Source organism: Tinamus guttatus, unplaced genomic scaffold, assembly GCF_059628265.1.
Source record: "Tinamus guttatus ecotype Peru unplaced genomic scaffold, ASM5962826v1 Tinamus_guttatus_pri_ptg000383l, whole genome shotgun sequence".
Classification (NCBI taxonomy): domain Eukaryota; kingdom Metazoa; phylum Chordata; class Aves; order Tinamiformes; family Tinamidae; genus Tinamus; species Tinamus guttatus.
Genome location: NW_028288917.1, coordinates 3463946 through 3489518, shown reverse-complemented (window position 1 = coordinate 3489518; position 25573 = coordinate 3463946). Strand labels below are relative to the sequence as shown.

Genomic DNA, 25573 nt, shown 5'->3' with positions numbered 1-25573 from the left:
GCAAAACCCTTTGTTTTCACTGAGAAATTAATTTAAATTGCTTTAACATTACAAGTCCTTTGTAAATATTTCTGTAATCAGGCTACAGATTTAGTAGATATTCACTTCTAATATTTCTGTGCCTTTTTTCAGTACATGGCAGAGCTTGCACCAAAAAAAAAGAAAAATTAGTATATAAGCAGTTTTTAAATGCACTTTTCTTTGTTGTTATTGTTCAGGGGACTTCCTTCAGGATGTTTCTGAGAAGATAAGCTAAAACCAGGAAGTCAGTCACAGGACAAAGAGATGCAGGGCAGCTACACATCTAACAAAGCAGTACACTAATTGCTTACACAGCTGAAATATTTGCACTGTTTTCACTGGAGAAGAAAGAACTCTTTGGATTGTCAATGCCATACAGTGCTAAAAAGACACCTAGCTTGGAAAAAGATGTGGTACAGAAAAGCAGGTTTTTGCACTGTGCTGTTTCAGTATAATTAGCACTGCAGTGCATCATGGAGAAATATGCTCACAACCCACCTCTAAACATTAAGTATCATAACAACAAGGATATTAATCAAAATAAGTGCATATTAAATTTTAAAAATAAACAAATAGAATATTTTAGCTGGGGCTGTACTTGCCCAAGGACTGCAGCAGCCAGTATTAGATGAACATTTTTTCTTCATTAATTTGTTTTATTTTTTTTCTCTATTTAATTCTAACTTTGAAAGAGAACATTTTCACACATTGAGAAGAATTACTAACCTGCCAACTGGAAGGAAGAAATTCTAGAAGTGCCTTAAACGGGTTTCACGAGATTTCCAACTTGTTTATTTATCATTTTAACACTTTATATAAAATTTACATAAAAATCCAGGGAGTTGGTGACTACCTGATTTTAATGTCCAGTTGTAGAAGATGCTTTGTACCTTCTGTTACACGGACTGAATGTGGTTGCACTGCATACAGCACTGCCTGTCTGCAAATTCTTCCTACCCAATGTCCCAGAAAAAGCATCACACTAAACAACTACACTCTAATCTCAAGCTGGTTGCTTGAAATATTAAACTATGAGGGGGAGCAACCCTTCTGAAATATGTAATTGGCTCTCTGGAGCCGACCACAACAAGGTATTTATGGTCAGGAATTTCTCCCTGTGCAGTCAAAGGAGAAACACTGGCAGTTCTGAGCAACTAAACCCCAGCAGCTACATGTCCATGGTGAGAGAGTAAACTTTTGAATCCCAGGCTTGCTCTGACACTTAGGCACCTAACACAAATAAATACCTCTGCCTGCTCAGGATCCTTGGGGTAGACACCTATGGCTGAGTTACACCAGCAGGCTGAGCTGGGTTAGAGGATGGGGTGAGTCCGGACAGGAAGCCTGCTGGCATCGTAGGTTCATACTGTGAAAGCAAGTCTCTTCCAAACCATTCACTTGCATAATTTGGGAAAAAAAACAGGCCAATGACAATTATCAATAGGCAGCCTGGATGCAGCTTTATTTTGGAGTGTGCGAAACTCGTGTGATTCATCTTATGCTGAAGTATGTCTAAAAAATGTCGGATGAATACCACCCTTCAAGAGCTTATTTTTCTCTGCTGACAACAGGGGAAGCTGGATATGACAGCTTTAGATGCAGAAAGCTACATCATAAATATCTGAAGTCAGGGAGAAGACATGAAACAAACACCTAATGCTAAACCTGGCCGAATGTTTAATTCAGTGGGACCACATAGTCCAGAGTAGTGTCCAAGGATAAGATAAAGCCTGTGTGGCTCCTTTGTCAGAAAAAAAAAAAAAAAAAAAGGAACCTGTAAATTCTGTTCCTGGAGCAGAATTGGTGGCCAGAGCACACCAATTTGGAGGAAAGCTGGAAAACTCAAAGGAAGGAATAAGGGGCAGAGACATTCTGATGGAATGTGGCCATGGTGCTAAGATGCATGTGGGGCATGCACAAGCAAGGGACTGTGGCTGTGGTGGACCCACATCAGCCATGGGCACCCTGAGGGAATGTGGCCATGGTGCAGGGACCCACGTCGGATGGGAACACCTTGAGGGACTGCGGCCCTGGGAGAGGCCCATGCTGGGGCAGATGATCAAAAAGAAGCCAGGAGCAATGGGCAGAAACCCCGAGCCCTGAGCCCAGCTGGCCACCCCTCACCTCATCATGGGAAGGGAAGATGAGGAGACTTGGAAGAAGGAGGAGAGGTGCAAGGTGAAGCTACTCTAGGGTAAGGGGAGGGAAGATGTCTCCCCAGGTGCCTGTCTGACTGTTTATATCCTCTGTGCTTCTTAAGACCTGAGTTGGTGATTAAAAGTTTGTGTTAACAGACAATAAATTAAGTGACATTCCTCAAGCCAAGACTGTTCTACTCGTGACAATCTGTCAGCAGAAGAGCTTCTTTTAGCCAGCTCCATCCGTCTTTGAAATAGAGCATAGCAGATTGTCAACCCGCCATCCCAACGGATTTATCTCCCAGATAAATAAGCCTGGTCAGACATATAGTGGTGCAGACAGAAACCTTGCTCAGCAGGGAGAAGGGGGTTTGCTACGAGGGAGCTGGGGCAACTTTCAGGGTACAAATCAGGATGCCTTCAGAGAAAAGGAGCACAAATGTATGGCTGTCAGGAAAAGCTGTGGCCAGGGAGTCATCGGGGGAGGTGGGATTAGTTTCCAGCAGCTCAAAGTGGGCAATGTCCTGGTATTGCCTGGCATGTAACACACAGCCCTTCATGCTGCTTTCCAAGTTCAAAGTGCATCGCCACTGTGCACCTTTGCAGCAGCGCGATGACAGAGGTAAGTCCACGGATTGATTTGTGGCTAACGTTTTATCCCAGAATCCGTGTGATCAGTGAAGCTTTTGACAAAAATATAAAGTATCAGAACTCGACTGACCTAATCTAACCAACACGTAAGCTATTTCCTGTAATCTTCTGAAGAAATGCAGGTGTATGAAGTCAGCCAGGGCTTCACTATGTGAGTATCTTTGAAAAAAATATAAGAAACTTATAACGCTTCCCAATGCAGGCTAGAAAAGACATCCCAATGCTACTAAACCTTTTTTTTTTTTTTTCCCTTGTTGTACCTGCTTTTACAGATTATTTTTCCCAGAGGAGAAAATTTTGCAGCTTGCAGTTATTAGGTCAAATGCAGGAGAGAATCAGTATCCCTCAGCATAATTAAAAGTACAACCCTTTTCTCAGGAGAGAATCTGACTATGTGTTTACCAGGCAACTCAGCAATTAGAGAGAGCCAAAGCAATGGGACAGTCAAGCTCAGAGGTATTCAGGAATCTACACATTCAGGAATGCTACTCACACTGAAGGCAATGACAAATCTCTTATTAACTTCACTTGGGCTGCCGTTAATCCTAAATGTTTCTGCAAAATCTTCTTAGTAACTTTATTGACAAGTCCTGTTGTCACTTGAAGGGGATAGTCTCCAATCCATAGGGTATATTATGAAAAAACATTTCATGCCTGACTGAAGTAAATGTGCTGAAAGCCTGGATAAATCAGTGGAAATATCCCAAAATCAGGAAGAAGATGGAACCAAGGGGTGGAGCTAATCCTGCCAAAGTACTGCCACTGATTTCACCAGTTAGCCCAAGGATACAAACCATTTACATTTAGTTTCATAACTAAATGAAACTACTGAATCTCCCTCACCTGGAAATGACTTTCCTAATAAGAACTACTTTATTAACTGAAAATAAAACATAAGAAATAATGTTGATATTTCTGAACATCTTTTTCGATTTTTTTGCTCATTACTTCTGAAAGTCTTCTTGATTTCCCCTTTATTTATGATGGTGTATCAGTGATTTACCATCCGATGTAACACTGAAAGTAATTTTCATCAATGCATTCCACTATGGGGAATAAAGAGGGTATTGAGAAGATGACAGGTCAACTGTATCAACTGTCAATATCAGTTTTAATGGACCAGTTTAGGAAGGGAGGGAATCTCTTTCACTATTTCAAGTCATGTGCCAATTTAGGAACTGCAAGAACTAATATTACTATAACCAAAGAAAAAAAAATATCATGTAACTCTTCTAAACCACTTTTATTAATTCCTAAAAATTGTGTATATGGCTACTCCAAGATATTTCAAAGATTTTGCTCATTTTGTAAAGTGTTCTTTGTGGGGAAAAGCATCTTGAAAATTAACTTTCAAAAGCATTGATTACAGACACAAAACTAATGACTTCTGCTTAAAATCCTATTCTACTTCATAATCACTTTTCTTTCCTTTAAAGAAAAAATCAATACTGCTGTTGTGAAAATTGAAGAAAACAGTTTGATGTTTGTTTGCTTCAGCCTCAGTTCTTTGGAGCCTTTTGATTCACCCCAAATTTCAAAGTTTCAGCCTTGCTCTGATTCAAAACAATTATTTCCTCTGCTTTGTGGAATTCATCGCTATCTGCTCGGCTGCGCGCCCTTGGTGCCACCTCTTGCTGCTTGGTCGTTGTTTGGTGAACTTTGCTGCTCAGCTCAACCCACTGGGATGGAGGAGGTCTCCTCCTGGTTTTCCAGGGGGTGCAGGAAGAAATGGCAGTCTGGTGACAAGTTCTCTTTCAAACCTGTTGCCATAGGAACAGGCAGATAACCTCCCTCTTTCCATAACCTACAGACCGGGAATTTTTCAAATCAGGGTGCTGTCTCTTTTCTGCTTGTCTGACAGCTCAATTTTGCCTCAGTGAGAAACACTGCAAATATTCATTGCCTTTTCCTGCAACCAACAGCTCCCAGATTTCCCGCGTGGCAGCGAAGGGCCAGGTTATGAACCCTGCCCTCGGGAAGTGAGGCAAGTGCAAATACTGCACACCCATGGCAAGCCTGAGACAGGGCATCATCTTATACTGCTCTCTGATTATGCATGAAGAGAACAACTTTGTAAAAAGAGAAGAAACAGAATTGCAAAGTGAAGTCATGACGAAAGGTTACAGCTGTACTCAGAAGTCTGGATCATACTTGCAATATTTGCTGGTACTTATCCTGCTGTAGTTAAACCGGTGCAAATCCCCTCAGAAGATAAGCTGAACAAGTGAGGCACTGTTGTTGACACTGTGAGAGGCAGCCTTGGTCATGTACTGCCATGCTGTACGTACCTGCAGCCCTCTAGCTCTGCCCTACAAGCTGCCTTTCTCTAGATAGGGCTCAGCAGTCGACAGGGGACATGGGTGGCAGGGCACAGTAACGTGCTTCCTAAGGCACATCAGTTAAGCTGCCTATCATGACAATTTAAAGGCTGCACGTTTTATCCCTTTCAGAGGAAACAATACACTGAAAACTCTTGGTGAAGAAGGTGAGCTCCGATGAGTGGGGTCAGCTAAGTTGGTCCCTCTGGCTCTGAGGAGATCACTGGGACATGGGAGAAAGAGAAAGAGAACTAAGTCTCTCCTTTGCTAGCATCCTGCAACCCAAGTGTGAATCAGCTCAAGCTTTTTCAACTTTTTCCCACTTCTCTTTCTTCCTTGGAATGGTTCTAGTGCAGACAGTGAAGTCAGTATTTCAAGATATGGTCTAACGGTCTGGCAAGGTTTATCAAATTGGAAGAAACACATTTCCTGTCCACCTGAACTTAGGAGCCTCCTCAGCTACACAGTCAGATCAGAATGCATGAATGGTTTGGACCAAAAATATTTTGCTTCTTGCCAAAGAAATTAATGCATAAACCCTTTTGTATTCTGTAGTGGAAATAGATGAATAATTCATAACAAATAACCTATTTGATTAATCTTATATCCTACAAATATCTTTCCCGGTTTATGAATTGACCTTGGGCCTAATGGGATTTTTGCAGAGTTATCTGACATTATGAGGTGCTTAATTTTTACAGATATCTTCAGCTCCACAGATTGTTAGTAAGCCCTTGTTACCAATAGCTTATAATTAAAATGCTGGACATTTAGTATGTTTATATAGGATGGTCAGTCCACATGACATAATTTTGCTCTATGATCGAATGAGTAATTCACAGAATCAGCTCTCAAGCATAACTATAAGGAATTTTAACTTCAAATTGGTTTTCTGAAAAAATGGTCCATTATTCCATTGACATTTTCTGTGCTCCCAACCATTTTATCGGTATACTTCTACACTGCAATATAGGCACAAGGAAGAACTTCAAGTGAAATTATTTAGAAGTATGCTAAATCTTTGCAGAAAAAAAAAGCCTTTTCTTTTTTTTTTTTTCCCCCTCCAATACTGTCCAGCTAGTCACAATTAGCAAATATGATAAAGAGACTTCTTTGAGTTTTTAAAACCACTTGTGAGTTTAAATTAGTTCTTTGTGTACTGGACCATCTGTCTGTGTATTTTTATTGCATGGAAGAAGGACAGTCCAGTAGCTAGGGCACTAACTTGGGATACCGTCACTCAAGATCTCCTGACCGGCCATGAATTCCAGCGTAAGGCCCTGGGAAATGATGGCAAAGGGCTCTCACAGGCTCGGTTGCCTCTGCTGTCTAGGAAAAACAAAACCTTGCTTCTCTAGGTTCAAATTAGCCTTTTGAATATCTCTTACAAGATATCCCTGCCTCAGTTTTCCATACTGTAGGAATGAAAGAACTTCTGTATCTCTGAGTGTTGAAAAGCAGGGAAACATTCAGCTTCTGGGCTTATATTCTGCTTAGAAAAATCTTTAAGATAAAATATTTGGTACTGTGCCTGTTAATAGCCCACCACCACTGGATGCACTGAGGGAAGGTGGGTCGAGGCTTGGTCTCTCTTGTCTGCGCTTGGGAAAATTTCTTGAAGTCATGCCCATGCTATGGAGTTGCTGAGTGCAATAAGTGTTGAGATACTGGCTGCACTGAGAAAGGCTAGATGATTAGGTAGAAAGGCAGATGAACTGGAAAGTCAGGTCTTTATTTATTTTTTAATTTCAGGAAGGACTATGTCCTTTCTCCTTCCCAACACTTGAGGTCATAAAAGCATGATCGTGCAATCGAAAGTGATTGAATAACCATGAGCCAGTCTCTGACACTTGAACGGTACCAATTAATCAAAAGCATGCCTTCAATAACTGTGAAGAAAAAAAAAAACATTTTGTAACGTGCCCTTAAACTCCCTCACAGTTTACTTTGCAATTGGGGCAGGCTAATAACATTATTAGTAACCGCAGCCCTTTCCCTCACAACAGCTCAATATCCTTCCCTTTCTTGAAGAAAAAAAACAGTTATTTATCAAAGGAAAAGCTTTTAAGTGCAAGTTCTCTGACACTCTCTGCCTCACACAAAAAGTTGTCAAGTATTCAACTCATTTGAAATTGATGCCTTTCTTACCTACAGAAAGGAATCAAAATAATTTGTCAACAATCTGTTTTTCTGTATTTGCTCTGTGTATGCATTACTTATTAATATCAGTCTTAAAGGAAAAGTTCAACTCATCCCTGTTCAAATGTTTCTCTTCTTTTATTCCAGTAACATTTAAGCATGGCACATTTCCCATATGTCTCTTGGTAAGATTATACTATTCTTTTTTGACATGCAAAGCAAATTGTTGCTCTGCCCCACACATGCCTAAAGGAAAAAGGGCTGTTTGTTAGGAGTTTCCACTCTGTACAGTGCAGAAGGCTTATTCCCTAATAGGTTACATTGTCCAATTATTGCAACTACTAGATGGAAGAAAACTTTCAGAACTCCAATTTCCAGGTTCAGAGACTTAGCGGGAGCTGCTTGAGATCGTGCAGCATGTCAGACCTCTTGCTCTTATTACCATGCCCTGCTACCTTTGTGTTCATTTTATACATTCCTAGTGAAAAGAACAGGACTTGTTGTTGCAGATCAAGGGAAGAGTGTGAATCTTGTAACTGTGAAAATACTTACCACTCTGATCTCTTAAACAAATCGTAATGGAAAAACTATGAAATATTGTTCTTGAGCATAGACTAATTGTGCATGCTTGCGTAAGCTTTTTTAAAAGAATCCATTGCATTTCTGCCTCTATTAACTGAGTACTTTTACAGAATCAATAATGCAACAGAATTGAGATCAGTCCTGTCTCTTGATACCTTTTCCCAATTAAGGTAGTGGATCATTGTATTAATAATATTATTTAGTGATTATTCAGCACTTTTACCCTGGTGAAATACTGCACAAACATTAATTAATTCCCATCTAAGCCCTGAAACCTCAACAGGAAATATTAAACCCATTTTATAAATAGGGGCCTGGAGCCAGAGATCTTTCAATACCAGAGAGACTGCAGCTGGAAGTGCCTTGGGAAGGTGAGCAAGCATGAGAGACTAAAATAATGAATGGGCCAGCAGTTACAGCTACCTTAAAGAATGTAATCTCTGCTCTGCCTTTACTTGGGGCAATTATTAGAACTTGTACGTCTCAAGGAAAGCCCTTTCTGAGGGATTTCAAGAACAGGTATCTCTACCAGAGATATACCTCTACCATGTATTTCTTCCTCAGATTGCTATTGCGGCTCATAGAAAATAATTAAATAGTGTCTGGGACAGAAGGAGATAGAGCCCAGTTTTATAATGCAGTGACCAGACCATCCATCCAGATTCAGGTTTCTCTTCAATGAATACCTAACTTTATATATGTACTATAGCAGGAAAAAGTGGAGACTGAAACAGATGTAATAGCATTTATCTTGGGCAATAACATAAGATATGGAAGATTGACATTCACATCCATGTTCAGATCATGGATTTGAACTCAAGTCTTCAAGTAAAGGCCCACAACATCATGGGACAGTCGGACAGATGGACACAGAGGTTGCAGCTATCCATAGAGTCACTAGTAGCCGATTACTGGTATCACTAGCATCACTAGTACAGTGGTCACTATAGTTTGTCTACACTGAACCTAATATCTGACTGTCCCAAATCTTTCAAAGATATTTTCACAATTTCCCTCTTCCATAGTGCACCCTATTGTAATCACTCTATTACCATGATTCTCTATAAAGCAGAATATGTTTTATATGCTACAAAGCAGATGTCATATGTTTTGACATAATGGATGGGATCTAGTCCACCTACTTTGACCATCTGAAGTTTGACAGACAAGTTGGTAGGATTTTCTTCTGGAAAAAAGAAAATTATTTCCATTCATCATATAGGGAGGTTTAGTATTTGTTTTTGGATGATTCCAATAGGCACCCAAAATTTAAGAAGAAGAATAGATCTTTCCCTGCCTTTAGCATATTATCTTTTGTTCTGTCCTCTGTCTAGAAACGTGATGTTTACTAAACAGCTTAGTTTCTTTGTATTGTTGTTGAGACTTTATTCTTGTTATTGGTTTCCCTGTTCCTCATTTCTGTTGAAAAATCCTGCAGCTTTTTCACAATCAGGGTGCTGGATGATTGATCAGTTTAGCATATATGTTTGCATTGATCCTCGATTGCCTATTTCATATGCAGCTCCATTATGCCTGTAGTTACTGGAGCACAATATATGCTGCCATTGTCCTATACATGATTTGCTCTGTCCTCAAAAATCTTGCAGGGGTTCCTTCTCAACCAAATGTAAGTAAAACAACTTTGACATATTTCTAGAACTTAATTTATCTCACCCTAAGTTAGGCTTCTAAAGTAGGTCAGATCCTATGTCCTAGAAATGTCTATCACTCTACATTGACTTTACAGGAAATCTAGACATCTACAGTGTAGACATCTAAATCTGAACTACTTTTCTGCAGAAGATGAGATGAATTTTGCCCAAGGTAACTGAACTCTGTACTACAGAGGAGCAAGGCAAAAACTAACAAATGTCCAAGAAGCAGCTCATTCATTGACCCCTCCATAGCATTTATTTCTGGGATCCCAAGGGAACTTCATGTCTGATTATATCATCCCTCCTACATTGCTAAAAGTGAAGCAGAATGACGGCAGAAACTGCAAAGTTTGTAATCCTTACTAGAGGATCTCCAGTCTCTTCCATAACACATCCTTCAGTCTCATATTCTGAACCTATCCCCTAGATTTCATCCTCTCAGTTTTTAATATCCATTAGACAAACATGATACAGGTATCCTTACAATTAGGGTTTAGAGAATCTCCTGACTTGAGTGTAATTGAGTCATGGCCACACCGGTTGCGTTAGAAAAGTCTTTTCTGAGATATGATTTAAATACAACGACATCCCCTGCCTGAATTCATGCTCTTTGTTCAAACTGTTTTGTTTTCCTTTTTTTCCCCTTAATATAGCAACTATGATTTATCTTCCTATCAATGTGCAACCTGAAGGTCAATGTAGAAGTTTATAATATTCCTGCCAAAATACAAAAATATCCATAATAACACAAAATAAACTGTTACAATCTATTAACTTGAGCATTTGTATAAGAAAAACAAAACAAAACAAAACAAAAAAAAATGATGCTAATTTATAAATAACCTTACCTTGAATAAAGGCAGCTTGAACTAGAAAACACACATAAATCATTTTTCATATTTCTCTTCCCCCCCCAAAAAAGAACACACAAAAGAAATCACACATAAAACAAAATTTTGATGGATTTCACATAAAACAGTGACAATCTGAATATGAAATTCCAAGAAAAGAAATTCAATTTTGTACAGTCTAAAAGGTATAAATCTGGCTAAACTGAAGCCAGTGGGACCTTTTACTAATAGCTTTGGGAGACAGAGGTATTAAAATTTCACTCATTGGCTATATGAATTTCTGGTTTCTTTTCCCTTCTGTTGTTTTTTTCTTTAAGTTAGAGGGCAGCATTGGAAACTCCCTCCAAAACTGTTACGCTGGAAAAGACAAAAGAGGGAAAGTTGGTAATTTCCTTGAATCCCCTCTTTCAGATTCTGGGTTGCCAAGGTGAAACCAGTATCTGATGCCTTTCACTTGAGATTCTCTAAGCTGATACAGCAGGCAAGAGTTTCTTGGAAGGGCTGGAAGGGTTCGGGGCTTTTTTGGCCACTCTCCTTAGCACGGCCTGGTGCCCTGCTTGGTCTGGGCTTTGCAAGTGGAGGAAGGCTGAAGCCCTGAGCCTCCTGCCTCATCCCACCACGCTGCACCCAGCCCCTGCGTGCGCAGCAGTACGAGGTATCTGCGAGACGGTGTCTGTACCTAGCTCCTCCTCTGGCGAGCCTGGGAAACTGAAGCCCGACTTGAGCAGATCGCCACCCTCTTCTTCTGAAAAGACAGAAACAAAGTAGCTATTTAATAACTCTGTTATTTATGTATACCCAGACATAAGCTTCCCACTAGTTTTCAAATTCACCCAGTGATGCCTCTTACCATTCAGTATCCCTGATACTGTGATGCTGTAGGGCAGGTGCTGTTATTTGCAATATTTTGCCACTTGTTATTTCTTTTCTTCCTAGCCTTTTGTGAATACATTTTTTTTTTAATTTTACCACTCTTTTTCATCTTGCTAGTGTCTTTATGCTCATAAATGCTTTTTTTTTAACATATTTTACATCATTTTTTTCAGTCTTGCTTTGTCACATGGAATGGCTTGACAATACATACACAAGGACACAAAATATTACAGTGTTTCATATACGTACATGATAAGATGCTTTATAATTAATTAATTAATTAACTAATTTTTTACTTTGTCTTCTATATTTTTGCCCTAATCTTCATTTCTCCTTGTGTCTCAGCCAAATGGAAGTTGTTTGAGTATATAGAGCCTCATGTTGTACACTTGCTTACCACATGCAGCTCCCTCAGAAGGAGTGAAAGAGTGGAGAGATCCATAGTCTCTCACTGCATGTGAGAAAGACAAAATCAAGAATTGCAGACCATGTTCTTGCTGTGTGTGACTGAAGACCAGTGACTTCCAAATAACTTAGAGGAGTTAAACTAGGGCAGACATTCTCAGACATTTGAAGAACCTAAATTCTTCTTTTGAGTAACTCGATCACTGTGTCAGAGAAGCTGCTTTTTGTAATTCAGCCTGCAACAGACAGCATTTTGCCTGTTTGAATGCCCCATTTAACAAATATATGCATTTTGTATATTCCTTCGTCTTGGTTGCACTTTTTATTGTACTAGGATTTCTTTCCAATTATCTCACAGCAAGTGAAATGATTGAATATACTCGTGTAGATGCTCTCAAACAATCATTCCTGGTTTGACACTTCCTGAGGTTAAGAACTGAAAGCAAAGGATAGTATAGCACAGATACTGCATAGAAAACAAGTCCTGAGTATGTAAAGATATCTAGAAAAGCTGAGCTGAGCTGCCAAGTAAACATCTTGTTTATAAACAACTCACTTGTTAAGCAAACTCACTCTGCTAAAATACAGCCTCCCAGAGATCTAGTTAAGTGGTCATACACAATTTTAAAAATGACTGTCATATGAATTCAAATTAAATTTCATTTGGAGAGGTAATGGACAACTCTAAGTAAAAGCACAAATTAGGCAGTTTCCATGGAGACTTTGCCCACATGATCTGCCTATATTGTATAACTCATATGTGGAGCCTCTAATTTTGCTGCATAGGAATAATGAATTAAGAGGAAGACACAGCAAAAAATGTTCTGAAGCAGCCTTTAGATGCATGTAAATAGTTTGGAGATGTTACTGATACCTTCTTAACGTAAGGCCTTACACTGAAACAGTAGTCTTGTATTTCTGAAAAGGAATCTATTAAGTTATTCCAAAGTTACATAATGTACATGTGCGCAAAAACATTTATAAAATTATCTGTAGAAAATAAAATGCATAAAATGATTTCTCCTTCGCAAGAAGCTGGCATTATTCTCACAGATCCTTCCTCAAAATAGGCTAAGGTTTTAGGGATAAACTAAAATACACTAAATCTCTAAGGTGTTTGTGTGTTTGAGATAGAAAAAAAAAAGGCCATGTAACTTGATTCATGAGTCAGGTTCTGACTTTGCCATAAGATTCCCGTGTCAACTTGGACAATTCAGTAATCTCTTCTTGTCTCAATTATCCAGTTGTAAAATTACAATTACAATTCTTTTTTTTTTCTCATAGCTACCCTACATGAACACATTAGTTAATGTCAGTGAGGCTGTTGTCTATAAAAATCTAGAAAGAGCGTAAAAAAGTTAGAATTACCATTCTGCAAAAGAGCTATAGTCTATTTTGAATAGGGTCAATTGCAAGTGTTTCAGAGTAATTTAAAATTCTCATGTGATAGATTTGATTTATGAATCTGCAATGCGGGATATGAGTAGCTCTTAGTGATTAGCTTGCCTCCTAAGCACAAAGAATTATTATTTCTTTATATTTTATGTCTATTCACATCACTAGTCCATTGTTTAGACAGTCTTTTCAAAAGGCATGTCACTTCCTTCAGCCCTTTCAGCGATCCAAATTTTGTATCCTCCACTTATGAAGCATAAATTAATCCAGAGTCTCAGTGACTCTTTGTTTGAGGTTGAGATGTACTTCAAAGTCATATTTCTTCTACAACAACAGGCATACATGGTCTTTGTTTGTTCAGCCTACAATTTTCCTGGGAATTATCATTTTTGTATTGACCACAGAAATGAAAAGCATATTTTTCATTCATGAGCAGAGCAATAACCTTCATATCTCATGGTAATTAAGCCAGGCAGCTCATCACAGAATTTCCGTGCACGCTAAAATTAAAGTGACATAAAATACTTGCACTGGCACCGTTACATCATTGACCTCCTCTGTCTCATAGCTCTATAGTATTTCAGCTTTTCCATAGCCCAAGGTGGCTCCACTGGTAGGAAGTTTCCCACCAGTAGATGTAACAGGAAAATGGTAGATTCATTATGCAATGTTTTGATGGGCAATGAAGTGCAATTAAAGGTGAGATTGTGAAAACAGGATGATTTACAATTTAAGGATCTAAATAATGTAGACAACACACAGCCTGCGGAACGGGCAAAAAACTACTAGCTAAAATCCCTCAAACTACTCTGTCACTAGTCTAGATAAACATCAAAACTAGTCACAATAAATGCTGGTCTTCAAAAATGCAGATGTCTGCTTCTGTGGAAGCTGTACATGTAGTATGATAAAGCTCTGATATTCATAATGGACAAATTATGCAAACTGTCATTTGCATCTAATATCTCCCTTTCCTTTTTAAAATTTGAAAGATTTGTTATGTATTCCAGGGCAAGAATGCTCAGATCATATTCAGACTCAGATAAGAAGCTTTTTCAGCTAAAGTCCAGACTTAAGCTTGAAAATACCAGGAGAGGCTGCTGAGCTGGAACCAGCATGACAAATCCAGAGTGCTCATCCAGCTCTGAGGCTACTACATCTATAGGGTTTCAATGTGTTAACAAGCACAGAGGTAGCCTGATGCCTTCTACCCAGATTTTCCTTGCACAGGGGATAGATTAGAGCCCAATGCAAGGCCAAAATAAAACCACGGATGGCCACAGCATTACACCTTGGATAAAGGCGAGCTAAACTTTGGGATCAATTTTCACATTGTCTGAGCTGGGCTTGGCACTAGATTGAGGCATCAGTGGGATATGAACTTTATGTTCTGGATCAGGTAAGTGAAATGCCTGTACAGGCTAATGGAGGTACTCTCTTCTTTCCTGCTCCCTACTGTTTTCCTGTGGTCTAAGTGAGCATTTTGACAGTCACTGCACAGAAGCCATCTGGCATTGCTGCTTTTCCTCTGCTTGATAACTACCTCATCTATCCATCAGATTTTATCACCTCAGTTTTAACCTCTTGATCTGTTCTTTGAGTTAGATATGTCAGTTTAAATGCTTTCCCCTCACCTTCAAAGTCTTGCACCAAGATATGCCTTTATGCTGGCCCTCATTTCTTACCCATTTGTTCAGCCTATAATAGGCGGGTACACTGTTTCCATCTCCTAGTCCCACTTCAATGACCCATCCATCCACAAAACAGCCCCTGATCTCAGTGGACCTGTTGCTCTCATCCTTCAAAAGGTTCACACCAGCAAGAGTTATAATCAGCTAACTGCCTGCTCCATTGCAACAGCTGAGTGAAAGTGAACTAAAAACGATATTGAACTTCTCAGTTTATTGGATTTTAATTTATTTATGAGCAGCCTCTTCTGGACCTCCCACTGCATTTTGCCCATATGTGTGTTTTTCTTTTAGTCTGTAAGCTCCCTAGGGTAGCTGTTGTTCTTTTATTTGTGTCTTATATAGCACCTGGCGTATTAACTCTGACAACAGATGAAAGAAAACACAGGCACTAAAATGTCTGGATTAAACAGCAGGTGCAACTTTATTTGATCACATAATTACCAAGCACAAAATGTGTCCAGAGTACGGATACAAGGCTCTCACCATATCACTCCATGATCAGAGAAAACCAAACTGCCTCTTCGAGACTAGAAATCATAGTGGGTAAAAAGGGAGGAAACTGTGGGGATCCTGAAATCCAGTCTCTCTGTCTTGAAGTCCATTTGCCTGCTTTCCAATTAAAGTGTTCTCCTGTAGGTGATCTTTGGCCCTACCTGAAGATCTCCCCATCTGCTGTGTGACATGCAACCCGGAGAAAAGCTAGTGTGCTGATCCTCATCTGGGAGCAACCACCAAACACATGCGGGCCTGGGCCCCACCACGGCCCCCCATCCTGCCTGGGGGAGAGCTAACTGCCAGTGGCCCCAGGAGGCCAAGGCCACTTGTGTGACCTACTCTTTTTTTTTTTCTTCTTTTCACCCGATCTGCAAGAGTTCTCATCCGATCAGCACTGCTACATCCACACTGTAAATTAGGCACAGAGAGGGGCTACTCTGGCCATGAGGCCAACATGGTCTTGTCATGCCCTCTGGAACAGGCTGGCTGCAGCCAAACTGTCAGTGGGAACGGTCCCAATAATGCTAATTCCCAAATCAAGCATGGGAATTGTTTGAGGGGGTGAAGATTAGTTGGCCAAGGTCAAACCTAAGCCGAGGACCTCTGTAACAAAAATTATAAATAATCAAATTTCTTAAACCTTTTTCTTGGCTCTGTAATTTACTACTGCAAATGTAGTCTAGGTGGCAGTACTGTGGAATAGTAGAATATTCTTGTGCCGTGTTTTGATGGCATGATGATAAGCAATAAATACACAGAAGCACAGAAGGGTGGGTAAATTCTGATTGAAGTAGAAATTAAAGATGATATTAGAAGATTTAAGGTTATTGAGGTTTCCTTTGCAAGAGACCTGTCTGAAAAGCATAGCAGTAAAGCATTAATGCTAAGACGATATTATTTAATTAATCTTCTTTTATTTCTCCAGCTACTACCTCCTTTCTGTTCTCACAATTACTTCTATACATGCAGAAAAAACGTCCCTGATAGCTCCAACAAAGACCTATCTATCCCTGTGTGCTGGCTCTAGCACTGGCCCGAAGTGGAAGTTGTGGGGATGAACATGGATGGGTACAGGACAAATACACAGATTGAATCATCTCTGCCTGGCATACCTTTCCAGCTCCCTGCAAATGGCACTTAAGGGACTTCCTGAGATGGAAGTTTAATTTTGACTTTTTTTTTTTTAAACAGCCACCAGTGCATCAATCCTCTATGGATTCATCTAATCTTCCCTGAGCCCATTTATACTGATGGCCTCTACAGCATCCTGTGCCAATGATGTGCCTCACAATTTAATTATACATTATTTGAAAAGAATTTCCTTTTGTTTTGTTTTGTTTATCAGGATGCCTGATAATGTAATTAGGTGCCCGTATTTCTTCTGTTGTCAAAAATAACTGATTCCTAGTTGATTTGTCTAAATTGTTTTCAACTATGTAGACCTCTATCATATCCCTGCCTCTGTCTTCTCCTTTCCAAACTGAAGAATCTATACAGTTTTTTATCATGGGGAGGCCATGCTAAACCTCTCAGCACCCTTCTCTGTACATGTTTGCTGTTCTGCTACATCATTTCCACATACAGCAGTCAGAAATGAAAAAAGCTTTGTGATATGGGTTTTTCCAGTGCATGGGCTTTTCCCAGTGGCATGGTGTTGTTCCCTACATTGTTTTCTATTTTTCCTTAATATTTTCACCCGCCCATTTTATAACTCAGAGTATTCATTATTCATTTTAAGTTGCACCCAAGAGAGACAATTTCTTTAGCTTTCCTCTTACACCAGAACATTTCTTTTATATATTTTTCTAATAAATATTGAAGAAACCCAAGATTTTGCTTCACTCAGGTTACCACCAGGACTGCTAAAAGCAGACAAACAACACTGCCTCCAGAAGAGCAGAACTGAGGAAATTCTGGTCTCCTGCTTTCATCCTCTCTGTCCACTTTTGTATAACATGGTTCCTTGTCTGTGAACCCAGGCCTCAGCTCTTGGAGAAGGCCAGGCACATAGCATTTTAAATCATGCAGAGGAAGCTGGCTGTGTCCCTAGGGTCCTATCTCTGAAAAAAAAAAAAGTGTAAAACGAAATATACTGTGGGGGATCATCAATACTGCCAGGGGGTCCTCTTGGTCTTGGCAGCACCAGCTCTCCCCTCTCAGCTATTGGCAGCTGAAAGGCATCCACAAAATCCGGGTTGCCTTAGCAATGCTGTGGTGATCATCCTAAAGGGCTCTGGTTTCCCAGAGCAGCCTTTTCCAGCCTTTTCCTGCATCGCCTCATTCCTTGGAAACCCTTCTGAGCTTCCTCATCCATTTTACCCCAGACACCTGCAAGTTCTCCCCCTTACTTGTTCTCCTTCAAGCAATAAATGTAAAAGGTGTTGAATAATGTTGAAGAGTGCTAGAGTAGATTCATTTTGCAGTCATTCTGGAATACAAATGACTAGCCTGCTGAAATAGCTGCTTCTTTCCTTATCAAACTTAACGAAAGTCTGCCAGCAAAAAGAGACAGCCTGCAACAGCACACTGCATTCAGACATGGCTCTGTGGGATTGTGCGCTTCAAACAGCCAAGGAAATTCCTAAAAGCCCTTTCTTCCTTGATTTTTCACAGCTGAAAGATTCAGTCAAGCTTCTCAATGAGCCATTTATACCTTTTATAGCTTTTCAGGATCTGTGAGAGAAATCCCAAATCTTTTATATTAAAAAGACTGGGAAAATTAAAGACTATATTAGCTAATGTTTGTGAATAATGACCCTTACTCAGTAAGCCAAAGACTTCTGGCTATCTGAGCAAAATCTGCTCTCCCTGACAGTTTTTCAGCATCTGTCCTTCTTTTTCCCCCTAGGTAGAAGATGACAGCAGCCTTTTCTATGCATTTATCTTCTATCCACTGTGACATTCTTGGACAAACAGGCAGCTGCCTTCACAGCGGACACCTGAGGTGCTCCAAGAAGTCAATCTTGGGTCTTGCCAGAGAGTAAATAGAAAATGCAGGTCAGGAATTCAGTCTGAATGATTTTGCACAGCTGTTGAGACTTCATTTTGGTGCCAGGGTGGTAAAACAGTCTATTAAAATACCTGAAGAAATTACATGAAAAAAGTACTTACGAGAGACTAAAACGAGGATGAATTCCAGTAAAATTATAAAGCATAGTTCAGTAGTGAGAAAGGAGTGAGTAAGGAAAGTAGTGAGAAAGGAAAAAGTCAAAAACTTGAGATGGCACCATTCCTAATACTACCGGTAATAAACCAACTAGTAAATAAGTACCAGTACTATTAGTAATAAAATATCCTGTCTCTCCCTGGTCTGTGAAGGGAGAATCCAGCATCATTGTCTCACTGAGTAGACGTAGGTATCTCATCCATTTCTTCCCATATTGTGCATAAGCATGGAAAAAGGAACAGATATTTTAAGAAGAAAATGTAGAAGTAATTAGTCTTTTTAGTATACTTAGAAGGAAAAAAAAAGCATATCTTTAAGATGCTCTTCTTAAATAAAAAATATGTTAAATTATGCTTGACTGAACAATATGCGTTTTGTCACCTTTCAGTTTTCAGCTTAAAACTAGAGAAACAATATGTCCCTACTGTGCTGTTTGGTAAGAAAGACAGAAACTACAATGGTTATTACTAGCAGGTCATGGCATGCTGTTTTTAACAACTTTGTTTTACAGTAGTGCTAAAGGTCCACAGGAATATTCATTTACTTAGAGTACAATCTCTATTTTTCAGATGCTCAATAAATAGGATCTTTTAACATTAGAGGACCACTGAATTTGTCAGCATGATCTGGGATATATGATGAGTCACTGTAATCACTGGTTTACCAAAGTAGGAGAAATATAGTGCGAAAAAACTTTGACCCTGCTGGGGAATGAGGGCACAGTCTGCAGTTCCAGTGAAAACTGAAATTAGCTATCAGTAGTTGCAGCTGTGTAAGCCCTTAGGGAGGCCCTTTGACACCGGATGACGAAGCTCTGTATTACCAGAGAAGGGATGAGCATGGGTTGTCCTGAACACAGACGGAGGAAATGGGAGCAGAAGGAGAGCTCAAATATGTTCATTTACATTTTGTAAAATCCAAGCCAATTTTGGTGAGGATTTCTCTGAACATGTAAATGCTGGGATAGTGTGACTGGTTTTTATTTTATTTTATTTTTATTTTATTTTATTTTATTTTATTTTATTTTATTTTATTTTATTTTATTTTAAATTAAAACAGTTTTAATTTGGTAAATATGATAAATATGACAATTACATAAGATATAATGTGCAGCTTCTTTGGCAATTTAAGCAGATGGGGAAGAAAGGTATCTTTTAAACGAGCTATTTTTCCTTCTGAAAAAATAGCAATATCCAAGAGAAGGCTTCTTCACAGACTGAGTCAGGGCACTGCAGCAATCCTAATGGGCTGAAGGACTTGGGTGCCTCACTGTCCTATGTTTTCCCAATAGTTATCATCAGTGCTTCAAATTGATCCCTCGAACTCACTCTCTTCTCTAGTGATTGCTCATGACCTCCACCACCTCTCAGTGCTGTTGTAATGCAAATCCTGATCTCTCATTTGACTTCTTCCATCATTCTCTCAGGCAAATAATTCCCTTTTCCCATATCTCTCTTTTTTTCCATCACTATTTTCCCCTGTTATTTTTTCCTCTCAGCACTTCCCCCCAAAATTTAATTATTTTTCTATTCTTCCTACCCGCTCTCCTGTATATCCAACCTCACCCACAATAAAAAGGAGGTGCAAGTAACATGTCACTGGTTAATAACTCCATTCAGTATCATCTTTTTCAAAACAAGTTACATGAAATGTGAAGCAACAGAAATTCAAGCTGGAAAACAGAGCTTTTGAAAATGTCAAAACAGGGTCCTCCAACATTGTTTTATTTTTCCTTAAAGCAGGAATTTGTTTGGAACTGTTCTTTCCTCATAAACAGTTTCAGCTTTTGGAAGGTTGCTCTTTACAGACACCAGGCTCTTTGCAGTGAGCTCTCACTAGTGCACCTCCAGCACACTACACACTGCATGCAACCTTCCTCAGGTCTCTCTGGTTGCTTTAGAAACTGTGTAATACAGGAAGAATTTATGTGATTATTTAGGATACACAGACACTTTATATTTTAAATCCAATTTTACTGGGGTTGAGGCAGACCTTTCTGTGTGCTGGCTGTGCCATGTTACTACACTCTGCACAGCTGAGGGATTACTTGGGTTTTCCCTACATCACAGGCAGCACTGAAGGCAAGGGAGAATCAGCTCCACATATGGCCAGGGCAATTGGAAGACAAAATGATGAGCTGCGTATTGCAGCTGGGCAGAAGCAAAGCTGAGGATTTTACACAAATGCCTGGCCAACTTCTCAGCATTGAGGCTTAATCCGCAAGTTAGCTGGGTTCAGAGAGATGAATTCACTTACAGAGATGAATTTTTGTTTTGTTTCCTGGGCTTTTCACTGAGGTAACTGGGAGCCTGGGGCATCCTGGTCTTCTACCGCCAGTGGGGAGAGAAAGGGAGCCGTGGCTTAAGCACAGCCCACGTCAAGGAGCCCCGGAGAGCTGGGCAGCCAGGCTGGGCTCCCCCTTCCTCAGCGCTGGGCTCAAAGCCAAATGACATTAAGACGGGTTTAATGTTGTGATAAGCTTCAAAGAAATTGAGAAAGAGGACGCACGTTTTTGCTCTCTCCGCAAAGACGCTATTTTTCAGGTTACCTCCCTGTCTGCATTTGCATTTGTAGCACCTACACTGGAGGCAAATCTAAATTTCTTCCACATTTAGGTATTGCTAGCCCTGTCTGAGTCACATAAGGAAGATAGATAGGTTTCAGATCTTGAGATCTTCTTCAGTGTTTGCCTGCTGAATTTCTTATTAAGATCTGTACAGGAGCAAAGCCCTATACCCGTGCAAAGCCAAAGTCGCTGATGTTACACATTTTCCTGGGCTCTTTCTATTCCCATATCTGTAATATATGATGCACTTTGGACAGATGTCAGCTTGGCCTTTTCCTGCCCTGCTGACAATGCATGGTCAGGATTACACCCAGCTTGCTCTTTGTAGGACCTCACACAGCTGGCAAATTCAAGGAAAAAAAATGTGTTTAAAGATATGGGCTTAGACACCTGATCAGATATTGAAGGTTTGACATGCTTCAGAGTATCAACTCTGGTGGGACTATCCTGTTAAGGTGAATCAGATTAGCCAAACCACAGTCTAGGGGTAACCGTACCCGGGATTAGCTCGTATTTGCTAATAAAATAACAGCGTAAGCAAGTTCCGTTATGAAGGCTCAGAAGACATGGCAACTTGTTAAGCTAAAGTAAGTTAATGATGGGCAAGGCCTTTGCTTTGATCTGGTAATCACAGGTCTTTAGCATACACAGCATTAACCCATCGTCAACGTTACCACTACTTTTTGGACAGCAGTGTTACCTTCAGTGCAATGTCTTTCAATGGCCATCAGTCCTTGTCACAAACTTACTTTAATAATTGGGACATCCATAAACATTTGCGATTTGCTAAGATGCTATAAACATTCATGGAGTTTCTTAGCTATGGTTGCTTTTAAAGGATTCCTTTTCAGGGGAAGGAGAGAAAGGGGTTATGTAAGAGTCTTGAAGCTCATACTACAAAAGAAAAACAAGTAATTGCTGTTAGGCACATCTGGCTTCTTTGTTTATTCAAAGCCATGAATGGGGCCAGCAGAAAGGTCAGGGAGCTGCAAATGGAATATTGAGATTTTCATTTCTGATCCATTGCTCAATCAAGCCTGGGCTGGTGGTGAAAAACTCATTGGCTGAAAATGAATGAGCAAAGTCTGTCCATTCCCAGAGGAAAGGTGCCCGTCCCTAAAAAACTTTCACCTACTCTTTGTTGTCTCCGAATGAAAGGGCAAGGGGAATAAAATGACCTGTCAGCTCCTCAGCTTGTCACCATATCAAGGCACATCAGCAAGACAGCACTGGGAATCCTGTTCCACACAACCGTTACTCACCTGTGTAATTGGACATGGTTCCTACGCTTGGTTCCTATCAGTCTCGCATTTCTTAAGGACACTAGCGAGTGTTTCAAAATGCAAGGCTGTTTTTGTTCTATAGAAATCCATGAGTAAGACCTCCACACTTTTAGCAATTTGGTCTCTCAGTAATGGATTTTGAAATGGGTTTAAATCAGTGCTTAATTTCTGCTTTTTCAGGACAATGGCAGTGATTAGTAGTAATGTTTGACTTCCAGTTCCATTTTTTATGCAGCTGTAATGCCGCCTGCATTTGACTGCTGCTTTAATGATTACTAATGATTTTATTTTGTCAGTAATACAACTTTTCGGATTCATTCTCTGGACTCGGAGCAAAAAGCTAATTTGAGTAGAATTATGCAGTCTGTTCACACAGGACCTTCAGTTGGTTAAACTTTATTTTGAGTAAGAGCAAAGAAAAATGCCAAAGTGACTGAAAATGCACCACATTTTTATACATGATTGTTAGAACATGACTGAAAGTGGCAGCAGCTAAAACTAATTACAGCAAAATGACATCAGCCGCATCGAAACGACTTTCTAGTGCCAAAAGCTTTTAGCAGGTTGAAGCTATGTGCTGCTCCCGTAGTTTTAAGCGTGAAATTATCTCCTCCAGGACATCAGTGTGTACGATCACCTCTTGCAGTGCCAATGGCTGTGCTCTGCACTGTCACACAAGAGCGATCCCTTACTCAAAACGTATGTCCTGGGCTTGCCTCACGCTACATATCCCACCTTCTAGGACTTCATGAGAAATTTTCACGAGACCTATTCCTTAAGGGATCAATAAGTAGAGCTATCAGAAGTAAAAGAATCTTGATCTTCTGGCACTTATTTTTTTTTTCCTGCCTGCAGTTGTTCGAATTAGTTTAAATGAGTAAATATTCATTAGGGAGATTGATTCAGCTGTTCAAAAGTCTAGTAAACTGACATACTTAAATCATAAAAAAGCAGAAGAATGTATTTAGGTTTCCCATACTGCCACCAGTTGCCACGCCTCTCTCTTATTTCTCATAGGGAAAAAAATAAGAAAGGAACTTTCAAATTTGTTATGATATGGTTGCAATTCTGAAAAATCGCAATCTTGAAAATTCCTGTGATAGTAAAAAACTATTTTCTCTTCAGTCTAACACCAAGCAAATTTTCAGCCCCCAAGAGACGACAAGTAACTGCATATCCTCTGCATTTATTCTGCCTTATCATCACATGCAGGCCTTGAATGCATAAATTGTAGTATTGCTTTGCAGCTCGTTTCATAAAATGTAAATAGGAGAAGAGAGTCTTCTCTCCATTGACCTTTTTCTAAAGTTTTTAGAGAATTATCAACAACTAAAGCTTGGCACTTCTGGAAAAAAATGGAACTGAAGATACTAAAGGTGGGATACTTTAATTGTGTAGACAGATTTTAAATATTATGCAAGAATTCACATTATTTGATTGGCAAAGGTTTACTGCATAATACAATAGTGAAAGCAGGGACTCCTGGATGTTATGTCGTTAAGCTCATTTCTGTAGATTTCCTGCTCTCCCATGTGTTCATTAGCTTCTTATGTCCATCTCCCCAAGCCCTGCACTCTGGCACACATACAGCCACACTTGCTCCATATCATATGTCTTTCCACAAATCATAGAATCATAAAACACTTAAGGTTGGAAGGGACCTCTAGAGATCATCTAGTCCAACCCCCCTGCACACGCAGGGTCACCTAGAGCACGTGGCACAGGACTGCGTCCAAATGGGTTTTGAAAATCTCCAGAGGAGACTCCACAACCTCTCTGGGCAGCCTGTTCCAGTGCTCTGTCACCCTCACTGTTAAGAAAATTTTCCTTAAGTTCCTGTGGAACTTTTGGTGCTTCAGTTTGTGGCCGTTCCCTCTAGTTCTGTCGGTGGCCACCAGTGAAAAGAGGCCAGCACCATCCTCCTCACTGCCTCCCTTGAGGTACTTATAGACACCGATTAGATCCCCTCCCAGCCTTCTCTTCTCCAGGCTGAACAGGCCCAGCTCCCTCAGCCTCTCCTCATAGGGCAGATGTTCCAGGCCCCTGATCATCCTTGTAGCCCTGCGCTGGACTCTCTCCAGCACCTCCACATCCCTCTTGTACTGTGGAGCCCAGAACTGGACACAATACTCCAGATGCGGCCTCACTAGGGCTGAGTAGAGGGGCAGGATCACCTCCCTCGACCTGCTGGAGACGCTATTAAAAGAATATCTTAAAGAACGATCATAACATACATAGCCTTAATTTGGCTAGAAAGCGACAGCTGCTAAGCAATAGCAACTTGGGTTTCAGCCACTAAGAACACACACAGCGTCCTGGGGAAGGCCTTCAACGAAGCCAAGATCACAGCACCTTTGTTGCTGTGAATGCTGGAGCTAAACAGCTCAACTTATCTGCAGAAATAATCAACTAAAATCACCCTCGACTGAAGTGCAAGCATGCCCAGGGATGATAGGATGATATGGTCCAGGACAGTGTGGCAGGGTGCTTCACGATCTGCTTTGGTGCTCTGGGCCAAGGAATCAGCCCTGGGCAGACCCAGAAGCCTCTAAAGTAAGTTCGCCAGCTATTTTCCTTTAGTTTTCTCACTTGGGCATATAGTTCTTCCCAAAACTCTGATAGAAAGTTATAAATAATGAACAAGAATCACTAAGAACTGCCAACACGGAGCCAATATGATCTGTGAGAAACTGAGCTTAGGCTGCCTGTTGCAGTCAGTTCTCCTGACATTTGCTCCTCTTGGGCTTTTGGACTGTAAATTCGGATGTTCCAAGTTTACAGCATCTCCTCTATATCTGTGCATTAGTCAGATCATGGTCTCCTGAAATACAATACTAGACTTAATACGAAAGTAATAGGAAAATTAGCATTACAATTATTCTACAACCAAGTAGCAACAGCAATTTACTACTGCTTAGTAGTAAAATTGGTAGCATTTAAAATAATGCATGAAGAAAGGGCACAGTCTAGGACAAGAAGAAACTCCAAATGAAAATTAGGGCAGCTTGATCTGGAAACACCACAGACAAAGAATTTTTCATCCTGTTCTTTTTTTTTTTTGTGACACATAATAACATCAAGAAGGAGCAAAAACATTAAAAAGAAAATACAAACAATAAAGAAACAGACATTTGAGTGCAACAAGCAGGAAGATCAAGAAATTAACTCTTCCATAGATAATGACTCTATTCATGTAACTGATAAATAAACATTGTGATGATAGCTACAAAAGACCTCTGGAAATCACTAACCTACTGTTGATACTCTATAAGTGGTCTACCAATTAAGTGGCAATGTATGTCTGCACTGTCAAATTGTACTGAATCCAAGAGCCATGATTAATT

General features: G+C 40.0%; 1 protein-coding gene across 13 annotated transcripts in view; it reads right to left on the bottom strand.

The window, feature by feature from the left end:
- Positions 1–25573, bottom strand: part of DLGAP2 (DLG associated protein 2) — a 432244-nt gene that overhangs the window by 93429 nt on the left and 313242 nt on the right. For 11 of the 13 annotated variants that reach the window (XM_088530583.1, XM_088530594.1, XM_088530590.1 and 8 more), the window contains one exon: positions 11035–11100. The exons of the other annotated variants lie outside the window; for them this stretch is intronic. In XM_088530583.1, coding sequence (XP_088386709.1) covers positions 11035–11100 — 66 coding nt within the window. The remainder of the gene's footprint in view (positions 1–11034; positions 11101–25573) is intronic. 13 annotated transcript variants of the gene reach the window in all.